Source organism: Arvicanthis niloticus, chromosome 7 (assembly GCF_011762505.2).
Source record: "Arvicanthis niloticus isolate mArvNil1 chromosome 7, mArvNil1.pat.X, whole genome shotgun sequence".
NCBI classification, from domain to species: Eukaryota; Metazoa; Chordata; class Mammalia; order Rodentia; family Muridae; genus Arvicanthis; species Arvicanthis niloticus.
This window is the reverse complement of record NC_047664.1, coordinates 20,989,632-21,002,738: the sequence shown is the minus strand read 5'-3', so window position 1 is coordinate 21,002,738 and position 13,107 is coordinate 20,989,632. Positions and strand designations below refer to the sequence as shown.

Below are 13,107 nucleotides of genomic sequence, written 5' to 3'. Positions count from 1 at the left end.
CTGATGTCAAGGGGTAGAGGTGCACACTGTTGTCCTCTTTGGTGTTCTGTAATCTTCAATGGTCAATATTAAATTCTATAAAACGTTTGAAAATACAAATTTTTGATATATATACATATATAATAATAATCATTATTATTATTAAATTAGTAGATTAAGGTATAAAATACTTGTATTTCATTTTTCCTAAGAGTCCTGGCTAAAGTTCTGGGACAGCACAGGACCCAACTGATATCTTCATTTACTTACAACTATGTTTTAAGTACAAAAATAACACATACCAAAAGGCTAACACTTCTTAAAAGATTATGTTTAGGGATTTCCTAAATTGTTTAAAAGATCACTATAAAGAATTCTTGTGAACAGGTCAGCTCTTACTGGCTCTGTGTTCTTTTGACTTGAGAATTTACAGTATGATTGCTGTGTAAACATCAGAGCTCTAAATATTGTTCCGTGTATACACAGAACTGGTCATGACTTATCTTGCACTTATCGGCTTGTTTATTTTTATTCCCCAGAACCTGTATTTCTAACAAGAGCAGCTGCTACTTTGTAAATACTTTAATGGCTTCCGTTAGGTAGAGCTGTCAGTCTAACAGACAGTATTATAAAAGATTTTCATTCTTCCATGTGATTACACACCTTGAAATGTGCCTTACCCTGAAAATCCTCTGGAGCCTGGAAACTCGGCGGCATCTCCTTTGAAGGCACAGAGCCAACAGAACAGAAAGACTTAAGAATAAGATCACGTCAAATAACAAATGTGATGCGCACTGAGTTGTCTTGAGTCAAACTGTTGTTGAAATGGACAACACAGACTTTATATCCAATATTTCAGGAACTTACTGTCATGAAGAAAGAATCTGCTCTGCAGCCCAAGCTGGCCTTGAACTGCTGATCTTCCTGCCTCTGCCTCCCAATGCTAATAAAACAGATGTGTGCTACTGCTCAGACTTTGTTGAACAAGTGAGGAAAACGTAGCACAATGATATGAGATGACTTATCTATGGTGATTGTTAGAGCAGAGGTAGCACCTAATCTCTTGAATTTTCACTGCTGTCTTTCTATTCTGGGAGCATGTGTAGAATAAGAGAATAAAAACAGTATAAAAGACGAAAGAAACAAGAAGAAGCAGGGGAATAAAATACTTTGAGCCACAGCAGGGTTCAAGGACTTTATCGTGTGTAGGGTTTTATAGGTCACAGAATCAGCTTACACTACTCAAGTTAAACACTGGTGGCTATGCTCCAGTCAGACTTTACTTAGACACTTAACTCTGAATTTCTTATCCTTTTCACATTCAAGAATTTATCATGTTTCTAATATTTTGAAATTTTAAAGAAAAATTTTCCAATTTTCAGTGTTGGTAAAAAACTGAAAATAACTTTTAAGTACTGTAGGTTAAACATCTGTAAACTGAATTTGCTACATGAACCACAAACTTAAAATATTTGTCCTAAGAAAAAAGTCTAAAGCAAAATTCTAAGTAATTCATGGGTTTTTTTGTTTTGTTTGTTTGTTTTCAATAGTGGATAGAGAATTCAGTAATGCTGTAGACTAACCAGACTTAGCAGAGATATACAGGATATGCATACAACTAGAATACACATTCTTGTCAAATTCTCCCAGAACATTCTCCAAGACTAATTCAAGTTAGGCAATAAAATAGGTCTTTTTTTTTTTTTTTTTTTTTTTTAACTTTGCTGTGATGGGTATCAAAATCAGGGTCTCAGACATAGTAGGCAAGTGCTCTACCACTGAGCACCACTGAGCCCTAAAGTAAGTTTTTATCATATAAAGTATCTTCTTATCACAGTGGAATTAAAACCAAAAATCAGTAACAGAAGTAAAACTTGAAAATCCATAAATATTTAAAAATAAAGCAACACACATACAATGAGCCAAAAAAAGAATCACAAAATTCTAAAACTTTTTGAGATAAGAGAAAATATGTGAATTATGATATATATTACAAAAGAAAGTCTCAAGCTAATAGCCTAAACTTTATATCTGAGAAAACCACTAAAAGAACCATTAAAACAATAGGAAGCAGAAGAGATAAGATTAGAACAGAGAATAACACATAGTAGAAAACAACGAAAGACAAAGCTAATGATACCTCAGATGCAGCTCTCCAACAATCAGCAGATCTGACAGGACAACAAAGCAGTCCTGCTAACATCAGAAGCTCCTCTGGGACTCACAACCAACATGTCAGACGAGGGGCTTAACCAGCATCATGAAGTGCATGCGGACATACTGGGATAGATCAGAAATAGAAACAGGCATACAATTAGTTAGTGAACTGAATTAGTGACCAAAGCCTCCCAATGAAGAAAAGCCCAGGACCTGTTGGCCTCGCTGGAGAAGTTTACCAAAGGTTTAAAGACAAATTCCCAACATCCTCTTCAAGCTCTTCTTCCCTACCCCCCACCCCCCAAAATGAGATTTCCCAGAACCATTTTTAAAACGTAATGTTCTAATACCAAAGTCATACAAAGGCAAGAAAAAATATTGACCAAAAAAAAAAAAAATCTGATTAGTACTGATGGGAAAGTCCTGAGGAAAAACACTAGCCTACCAGATTTGACAATATAAACAAGACTTAGACACCGAGATCAAGTAGGACTTACTTCTGAAAAGCTACAATGGTCCCACAAGTGAAGGCCAGGGAAGTCTGTCCCAATGACTGAATGAGGGACAGAAACAAGGATCTTCCCAGTGCTCATGTAACATGTGCAAAGTCAACACTTCTCCATGATAGAGAACACTCAGCTAAGCAGAGTAAAGGAAATTATCTCAACGTAAGAAAGGCTACATATGACAAACTTACAGCTTGTAGCACACTGAGTAATAAGACTAGCAGCCAGAGCTGGCGAGATGCCTCAGCATGTAAAAGCATGTATCACCAAGCCTCGTTTCTGTCTCCAGAGCCCACATGGTAAAATGACATAACTGACCGTCGTGTATGCACAGTGGTTCATGCATACCTATAATACAATAAGTAAATACAATTTTTGAAGGACTAAAAGCTGTTTCTATAGGGCAAAGAGAGAAAATAAGATGTCTTCTATTTACATTTATATTATTTATATCTAATGAGGTACTGAAATTTGCTAGCCAGGATAACTATGCAAAAAAGTTTTAAAAGGAAAAAAAGCATTTACAAATTACATGGTCATATTATATAAAGAAAACTTTTCAATTTTATATTCCATTGGAAAATTGTTAGAATGAGCAAATCCAATAAAGTGTCAGGAGACATGTCAGCATGTGAGCATGCTCAAAGGGAGTGGGCGACAGCAGTGATGATGAAATCCACTATGTCTACAGTGGTCTCAGAAGAGCAAACTAATCCTTACCAAGGACATGAGAGATTTGTACACTAAAAATAGTTGCTGAAGAAGTGGAGAGCCAGGTATGGTGGCACATACCTGTAGTCCCAAGAGTTGGAAGACTGAATTGCAAAGATTCCTTGAGTCCAGTAGTTCAAATGCAGCCTACACATGTAGAAACTGTCTCAAGAACAAAAAAGTAAAGGCAAAATCAGAAAGATGCCTCATATCCATTAACTAGAAGACAATTATTGACAAATGGCAGCTCTGCTCAAGGCAACTGGCTAGTAAGTGGAGCTGCTATCCAAGTGATGGCTTTACAGACAGCAAGGACGGGCCTTAATTTCTGTATAGACTTACTCATTTACACCTGTGTCCATGTGGCATGCTGTGCATGTGGGACTCAGAGGACACCTGCAGGACTCAGGGTTCTTCCTTCATTACCTGAGCTCTGGGGATCAAACTCAGGTCTTCAGGCTCAGTGGTGAGCAGCATGTACCTATAAGCCATCGTTATAGCCCTCTATTTAAACATTCATATGGAATTGCAAAGGATGGCAAATGATCAGGGAAAATCTGAGGACAATGTCAGATAGTTTACACTTCCAGATTTCAGTGGTAGAGTAATTAAAACGCTGTGATACTTAACTAAAGATAAACCTATAGACCCATGGAATAAAACACAGTGGAGACCCCAGACACAAACTTTCAGGTATTTGGTTAAATAATTTTCAACACATACACAAACATTTTTTGGGGGGTCTAGGCCTTGTATTCCTAAATGTGTTATACAGGCACAATGCCCATAAGAGTATCAATATTCATCTCATTTTTATATTAATAAGAGGCTCGTACCAATGAAAACCTTAAATTTGAAATCAAAGTAAATTTTGTACCATTTAAGAAATTATAACTTCATCTTGATAATAATTATATAGATTTCTATCAATAGGTTATGGCTATGCAGTAAGTCCTAGCTAATCCCCCCTATTCCAACAAAACCACTACTTTTCCTTAGAAAGACAGACCATTATTAACCACATTAGTCCCCAAGCTCAGGGAATAAGGGTGCTGACTCTTCTTTAACTTCTTCAAGCTGATTACGGGTGTTGAGATTTTAGAAGAGGGGTGGGGGGAAGAGTAAGTTGATAAGCCTCTGACGCTGTGTCTTCACTGAATCCAGATGGAATTCCAGGACATCGGAGGTTTGGGCAGGTCTGCTCAGTATGCTTGATGAGTAGATACACCAAGGCTGTGTATTCTGCAATATACAATTCTCAGAACAAGTTTTAGTATCAAGAAAAAAAAAAATTTCCCCCGCCAGGGGGCTGACTTTTTTTTTTTTTTAAGATGTTGGTTCTGACAACTTTTTTTTTTCTCTTGTTAAAATTGGTTGTAGTATTTACGTTTCAGATTTTTATCCCCTTACCCTACTTCCACCACCCAGAAACCTCGTATCCCATCCCCCTCCTCATGCTTCTATGAGGCAGTGACCGCACCTACCCCCCCACTATCCCCTCCCCACCCTCACATTCCTCTCCCACCTATGTCCGACAAGGCCATCCTCCCCTACATATACCTCTGGAGTCTTGGGTCCCTCCCTATGTGTTCCCAGGCTGGTGGTTTAGACCCTGGGGGGGCTCTGGTTGTTTGGTATTGTTGCTTTCCACCTGGGGTCACTAACCCTTTCTGCTCCTTCAGTCCTCTCACTAAGTTCTCCATTGGGAAACCCCTGATCATATCAGTGGTTAACTGTGAGCATCGTCCTCTGAGTGTGTTAGTCTTTGGCAGACCTCTAAGGAGACAGCTATATCATGTTCCTCACATTATGCACTTCCAGCCATCCACAACAGTATTTAGCTTAGGTGGTTGTACATGGGATGAATACCCAGGTGGAATGGTCACCTGATGGCCCTTCCTTCAGTTTCTGTTCCATGTTTTGTTTCTCTGTTTGCTCCCTTGAGCATTTTTGTTTCTCGTTCTAAGTAGAACTGAGGCATCCCCTCTTCGTTTTCCTTCTTCATGAGCTTCATGTGGTCTGCGGGTTGAGTCTTCGCTAATCCAAGCTTTTGGGCTAACATCCGTGAAGATATGTTTGTGTAACTATCTTCTTTTGGGGTTTTTGGAAGATTACTTTCTTGCTTTTTCTAGGTTGTAGTTTCCCTCCTTGTGTTGGAGTTTTCCACCAATTATTCTTTGAAGTGCTGGATTTGTGTTGAGATACTGTGTAAATTTGGATTTGTCATGGAATATTTTGGTTTCTCCATCAATAATGATTGACAGTTTTGCTGGGTATAGTAGTCTGGGCTGGCATTTGTGTTCTCTTAGGGTCTGTATGATATCGGTCCAGGATCTTCTGGCTTTTATGGTCTCTGGTGAGAAGTCTGGTGTAATTCTTATAGGTCTGCCTTTATATGTTACTTTGCCTTTTTCCCTTACTGCTTTTAGTATTTTTTCTTTGTTTTGTACATTTGATGTTTTGACTATTATATGGCGGGAAGTATTTCTTTTCTGGTCTAAACTATTTGGAGTTCTGTAGGCTTCTTGTATATTTATGGACATCTCTTTCTTTAGGTTAGAGAAGTTTTCCTCTATAATTTTGTTGAGGATATTTACTGGTCCTTTAAGTTGGGAGTCTTCTCTCTCATCTATACTTATTATCCTTAGGTTTGGCCTTCTCATTGTGTCTTGGATTTCTTGTATATTTTGGGTTAGTAGCTTTTTGTATTTTGTATTTTCTTTGACAGTTGTGTCAATGTTTTCCATGGTATCTTCTGCACATGAGATTCTCTCTTCCATCTCTTGTATTCTGTTGGTGATACTTGTGTCTATGACTCCTGATCTTTTTTTTAGGTTTTCTATCTCCATGGTATTGTCCCTTTGTGATTTCTTTGTTTCTACTTCCATTTTTAGATCCTGCATGGTTTTGTTTAATTCCTTCTCCTGTTTGGTTGTATTTTTTTTTGCAATTTCTTAAGGGATTTTTGTGTTTCCTCTTTAAGGGTTTCTATCTGTCTACCAGTGCTCTCCTTAAGTTCTTTGAGAGTGTTATTTATGTCCTTCTTAAAGCCCTCTATCATCATCATGAGAAGTGATTTTAATTCTGAATCCTGCTTTTCTGGTGTGATGGGGGTGTTCAGGGCTTGCTCTGATGGGGGAGCTGGGTTCTGATGATGCCATGTAACTTTGGTTTCTGTCGCTTATGTTCTTGCTCTTGCCTTTTGCCATCTGGTTAACTCTAGTGCTGCCTGTACTTGCTGTCTCTGACTGAAGCCTGCCTTTCCAGTTATCTAGCTTGTGTCTGATCTCCTAGGGGTCCAGATGTCTCTGTGATCTTTTCCAGCTGTACTGATTACAGTGGTACCTCTAGGATGCCTCAGGATATGGTGCCTCCAAGGTAGCAGTCCAGCTAGGTGTCTGCTGTTCTGGGTACAGTGTCTCCTCTAGAATATCTCCGGATATGTTGTCTGATGCTCTGAGTTCAGTTGTTCCTCTGTGGCTCTGGGTTGAGTGGACCTTCCAGTATGTCTCAGGTGGAATCCGGGGTCCACACAACAGCAGACCTGGCAGAGGTCTGATCCAGGCCTCAGATCCAAGAACTAGTTTCTAAGACACTGTCCAAGTTAGAGCACCTGGGATCCCCGCTTCCTCTGGGTTCTTGGAGGTTGGGGACAGAGCTGCCACCCAAGATCTGCTCAGTGCTCTGGCCCAGACCGGAAGGAACCCATACACAAACATTTTAAAACAACTTTAAAGTTTCAAAAAATACTTATCTAAATAAACTGTTTTTTAAAGATGTCTTCAGGCTAGGGGAGATATATCCGCAGTTAACAGTGTGTTCTTGCTCTTGTGGAGGACTTAGCTTTGGTTCCCAGCACCCATGTCAGTGGGCTGACATTTGCCTGTAACTCCAGTTTTAGAGAACCCTACATCATCTTACCTTCTCAGCATATGGTGCACAAAAGCACATATACATACACATAAAATACCTTAATGATTAACTTTATGTACAATATATTAAAGTAGAGTGATTTCTTATAATTGCTCAAAGTAATAAAATAGTATGGCAATTAAATAACATTAAGAAAATGTAGGTGTTTAAAGTGTTGGCAATGCGAATAGGCAAAGTACAAAAGAATTTTCAAATTTGATCTTGAGAACACTCATGTTGTTAGCCCCCTAGCTAAGCAGAATGATAGCACTTATCAGAGACAGGGTCTGTTGGGGTCCCCACCCCCTGCCACCAAGTGCTACTCAGCAGACAACAAAGAAGAGGGCTACACTGGGCACGTGAGAATTGTTAGTCATGAACTAGTTAGCAGGAACTGTACTTCTATTCTCTCATGTCTTATTCACCATGTACAAAACAGAACTCCTCGGGTCCTTGGACAGAAGAGACATGCTGAATGAAGATTTGACTGGCTCAGCTTTAACTCCTGAAGGAGAAAACACGTTTCCAGGCCTTCTTCCTTCCATTGGTTCAACGCACAAACATACTGTTCAACAGAAAATATCAAATGGCCCTTCAAGCAGGTAAGATATAAGTTAGGAGTTTACTACATAAGGAAGTATTTCACATTCAACACTGCAGATGTGACCTCGCCACTGATTTCTTTATGTTGATTTTGTATCTTGTTACTTTGCTGAAAGTATTTTATCAGATCCAAGAATCTTCTGGTAGATTCCATTGGATCATTTCTGTATTATATCATATGCAAGTGGAGATAACTCTCGTTTTCTCACTCATATCCCTTAATGTATTTCTGTTATCTTATTGCTATTTCCATGACTCCAATCTCAGTATTGAATGAGAGTAGAAAAAGTGAGAACCCTTCTTGTCTCATTCTAAGCTATAGAGAAAGTGGCCTCGATATTTTCTCATTCAGCACAATTTTGTCTATGGATTTAACACATACAGCCTTTGTTCTATTAGATGTGTTCCCTCTATACTTAGTTTCTTCAGGACCTTTGTGCAGGTATGTTGATGTGTGAACTGCCTGTCCTAGACCTACTGAGATGATTTTGTATTTTGTATTGTGTAGTCTGTAATGGTGCATTACATTTATTGATTAGCATATTTTGAATCAACCTTGCATTTTTGGGATGAAAACAACCTAGTCATGATACATAATCTTCTTAATGTGTTCATTGAATTTACTTTGCAAGGAATGTGTGTGTGTGTCTGTGTAAACCAAGTGAGTATAATTAGGGTTAATTACAAGAATAGGGGTAAGGGGTCATTTACAGGAGTGTGAGCAACTTAGAGTGACTATAGCACACACACACACACACACAAAAGTCTCTCCCTTTCCAGCAATTATTTAATTACCTGTAAGTCTGGCCTCCTCTGGTACCTGCATGCATGTGGTACACATAAACTCATCCAGGTACATGCACACATGTGTGCGCGCACGCACACACACACACACACACACACACATGCACATACACATATAAAATATTTTTTTCCTTTTTAAGATTTATTTATTTTATGTATGTGAGTACACTGTAGCTCTCTTCAGACACACCAGAAGAAGGCATCAGATCCCATTACAGATGGCTGTGAGCTACCATGTGGTTGCTGGGAATTAAACTCAGGACCTCTGGAAGAGCAGTCAGTGCTCTTAACTGCTGAGCCATCTATCCAGCTCATATTAAAAATCTTTTTAAAAGATTTTTCTTTTCTTTTTAATTCATGCAATATATATGAAAGTCCTCAGGAAGGGGCAAGATTTCATGACAAAGTTGATAGGCCCAGTCCTGTGCCAGTCTTGTGCAGGTAACCACTCTGCTGAGAGTCCGAATGTGACAACATTCAGAAGTCAGCATTCCACAGTGTTTCCTCCTTTCCTCTCGCATTACATGTATTCACTCTTGCATGGTGGTCCTTGAGCCACAAGAAGGTGATAGAGACATCTCACTTATAGCTGAGAATTCAGCAACTGCACTTTGAACACTTGAACATCCATCGTGAGTCTGTGCAATAACCTCTGCCCACTGCAAAATGAAGCTTCTCTGACCACAGATGGCAGCAGGACTAGTCTATGAACATAAATATCAGTATTTAGAAGGCAGTTCAACAGGCACATGACATCAGTTACCAAAACAGCATTAGCATTTTCCTCACTAAGGTTTATAACTTTGCCAGTCATGGTGTATTGGCAACGTTTATAGACCCACACTTGAATTCCCTCATGTAAGCATTCCTGAAGTCTAATCAGAAAGCCATTGGTTGCCTGTCTGAAAGCCATGCCACATCTGCACCAGTGGGTCTTATCTAGCAAGCCACTAGATTACCACAGAGGGATGTTGGTCCACAACCCAGTAAAACTTGACCACAGCCATCTCATGCTAGCCCACCTAGTCCTGCTGGTACTTTAAGGGCTGTCCTTAATGAGGGACCCTCCTGCTCAGTGTCAGTTTCATATCTCTGTGTCTTGTTTTGTTTTTTGTTTTTTTTCTTCATCCTTGAAATATATTTTAACTCTGTTTTTTATCTTTATTGGATATTTTATTTACATTTCAGATGTCATCTCCTTTCCCCATTTCCCCTCCCTAGAAAATCCCTATCCCATCCCCGCTTCTCCTCTTTGCTTTTAGACTATTTTTAAATGTTAATCAAAGGCTCAATAACAAGATGCCCCTACAATCAGAATTGTAACTCAATACCCAACCTAGATATACCAACTACCTTTGACTGGCAGAGACATGCGAACATACACCTCCATGTCCCCCTCCCTTGTCACCTGGCTCCTCCTCTCCTTCTCCTCTTCCTCCTCTCCTTATTCCTCCTCTTCCTCTCCTTACTCCTCCCACCTTAGCTCCTCCGACAAATCACCCTTCCTGTTAAAATAAAATTTTTCTCTTAAAATAGAATTAGAGCACAACTATACCAATTTGAGTCAGTAAGGTACAAGATAGACCTAATACTCAGTCCATCATTTTGTTGACTAACCAGAACCTCAGTCATCCCTCCTAACTAAAAGACTTAGTTCTGAACCTGGCTTTTTTCTTGGCTTTAGAATGAATGTCAGCTGAAAACCATCCTCTCAAATCTTTTCTCTCAAAGTAAATACCAAGGATTGGCTATGAGATTATAAGTTTTCAACCCTGTCAGAAATCCAGAATGACTGAGTTAACTGAAATTATGGGAAGCACAAAGCATAGCTTCTAAAACTTAGCCAAATTATAGAGACCGCTGAACACCTGGACAGTCCCTATACTACAAAACGTTGGAGCATCTGATCTTTAGCCTTCTGGCCCAGGATCATCTGACAGACCTAGTGATGCAGAATTATTAAGGGCTGATTACTCTGTCTTGGCAGATATAATCAGTGGACTATTCTGCAAGTGTGTCCTTATTCTGGACAGTGATTTGTCTGTAGATGAAAAGAGGCAATTCTTGCCTAGTGGCTGTCTCACCACAACTGGAGTAACTCCAAAGATGCTCAGTTTCTTCTTAGAATCCAAGACAGGAAGATGTCAGGAGCAGACAGGTCTCTAATCAAAATGAACATTAATACAGAAATGTTTGTAACGTCAATTCTGTGGACTTTTGACGTTTTGAAAACCAACTATCCATGTAAGGCAATCTGGACTGTTGTCTGTTAACTCCTCTCAGCTATTTCTAAATAAAATATAGAAAACACCCTAAGAATAAACTCAGAGCCATGAATTTGCTATAGGCCCTTAACTCACAGACTAACCATCACAAATCAGTTAGGAAAGTTAAAAAAAGGACTGGGTCTAAGCCTTGTATTCCTAAATGTGTTATATAGGCACAATGCCTATGAGAGTAACAATATTCGTCTCAATTTTATATTAATAAGAAGCTTATACCAATGAAAACATTAAATTTGAAATCAAAGTAAATTTTGTACCATTTAATAAATTATAACTTTATCTTAATAACAATTATACATATTTCTAACAATAGGTTATGGCTATGCAATAAATCCTCGCTAATCTTCCCTGTTCCAACAAAACCACTACTTTTCCCTAGAAAGACAGCTCAATGTTAACCACCTCAGTCCCCAAGCCCAGGGAATAGGGGTGCCAATTCTTCAATAACTTCTTCAAGCTGATTACTGGCATTGCGATATTAGAAGAGGGGCAGGGGGAAGAGTAAATTGATAAGCCTCTGATGCTGTGTCTTCACTGCATCCAGCTGGAATTCCAGGACATCAGAGGTTTGAGCAGGTCTGCTCAGCTTGCTTGATGAGTAGATACACCAAGGCTATGTATTCTGCAATATACAATTCTCAAAATAAATTTTAGTATCAAGATAATTTTTTATTTGAATTCTGGAATCTAGTCTTCTGGCGGCCTGCCTCTGTCATGTCTAATCTATATAATTGTGGAAGTTTCTATGAGGGTGTACTCCTACCATCCTCAAATTCCTGCCTCCCTGCTCTCGAAAGTTCCCAACACTAGGGAATCCAAATTTTTAGGCACCAAGGCCATCTACTTCCACTGATGCCTGGCAAGACCACCCTCAACTACTTATACAGATGGAGCCATGAGTAGCCTTTCTTTGTATTCTCTGGCTGGAGATTTTAGAATGTCTACTCCAGCTTGTTTCTTAGGACCATTTGCTTGAAAAAATGTTTTCCAGCCTTTTACTTTAAGGTAGTCTGTCTTTGTTACTGAGGTAGGTTTCCTGTATGCAGCAAAATGCTGGGTCCTGTTTACATATCCAGTCCATTAGCCTATGTCTTTTAATTGGGGAAATGAGTCCATTGATGTTAAGAGCTATTAAGAAACAGTGATTGTTGCTTCCTGTTATTTTTGTTATTAGAGGTGAAATTATCTTTGTGTGGCTATCTTCTTTTGGATTTGCTGGAAGAGGATTACTTTCTTGCTCTTTCTAGGGTATAATTTCCCTCCTTGTACTGGAGCTTTCTTGCTATTATCCTTTGTAATACTGGGTTTGTGGAAAGATATTGTGTAAATTTGGTTTTGTCGTGGAATATCTTGTATTCTCCATCTATGGTAATTGAGAGTTTTGTTGGGTATAGTAGCCTGGGCTGGAATTTGTGTTCTCTTAGGGTCTGTATGACATCTGTACAGCATCTTCTAGCTTTTATAGTATCTGGTGAGAAGTTTGGTGTAATTCTGATAGGTCTGCCTTTATATGTTACTTGGCCTTTTTCCTTACTGCATTTAATATTCTTTGTTTTGTGCACTTGGTGTTTTGATTATTATGTGACGGGAGGTATTTCTTTTCTGGTCTAGTCTTTTTGGCCTTCTATAGGCTCTTGTATGTTTATGGGCATCTTGTTCTTTAGGGAAATTTTCTTCTGTAATTTTGTTGAAGATATTTACTGGCCCTTTAAGTTAGGAATCTTCACTCTCATCTATACCTATTATCCTTAGGTTTGGTCTTCTCATTGTATCCTGGACTTCCTGGATGTTTTGTGTTAAAAACATTTTGCGTTTTCTTTGACAGTTATGTCAATATTTCTGTGGTATCTTCTGCACCTGAGATTCTCTCTTCTATCTCCTGTATTCTGTTGGTGATGCTTGCATCTATGACTCCTGATTTCTTTCCTAGGTTTTCTATCTCCAGGGTAATTTCCCTTTGTGATTTCTTTATTGTTTCTATTTCCATTTTTATGTCCTGGATAGTTTTGTTCAATTATTTAAGGGATTTTTGTGTTTCCACTTTACGGGCTTCTACCTGTTTACCTTTATTTTTCTCAAATTTTTTGAGAGTGTTATTTATGTCTTTCTTAAAGTCCTCTATCATCCTCATTAGAAGTGATTTTAAATCT

The 13,107-nt window shown here is 38.8% G+C and overlaps 1 protein-coding gene across 20 annotated transcripts in view; it reads left to right on the top strand.

The window, feature by feature from the left end:
* Wdpcp (WD repeat containing planar cell polarity effector) overlaps positions 1–13,107 on the top strand; it is a 265,444-nt gene that overhangs the window by 225,254 nt on the left and 27,083 nt on the right. For 19 of the 20 annotated variants that reach the window (XR_013111731.1, XM_076938063.1, XM_076938045.1 and 16 more), the window contains one exon: positions 7,705–7,867. The exons of the other annotated variant lie outside the window; for it this stretch is intronic. Coding sequence is in view for 18 of the 19 variants with exons in the window: in XM_076938063.1 (XP_076794178.1) it covers positions 7,705–7,867 (163 nt within the window). In the remaining variant the exon portion in view is untranslated. The remainder of the gene's footprint in view (positions 1–7,704; positions 7,868–13,107) is intronic. 20 annotated transcript variants of the gene reach the window in all.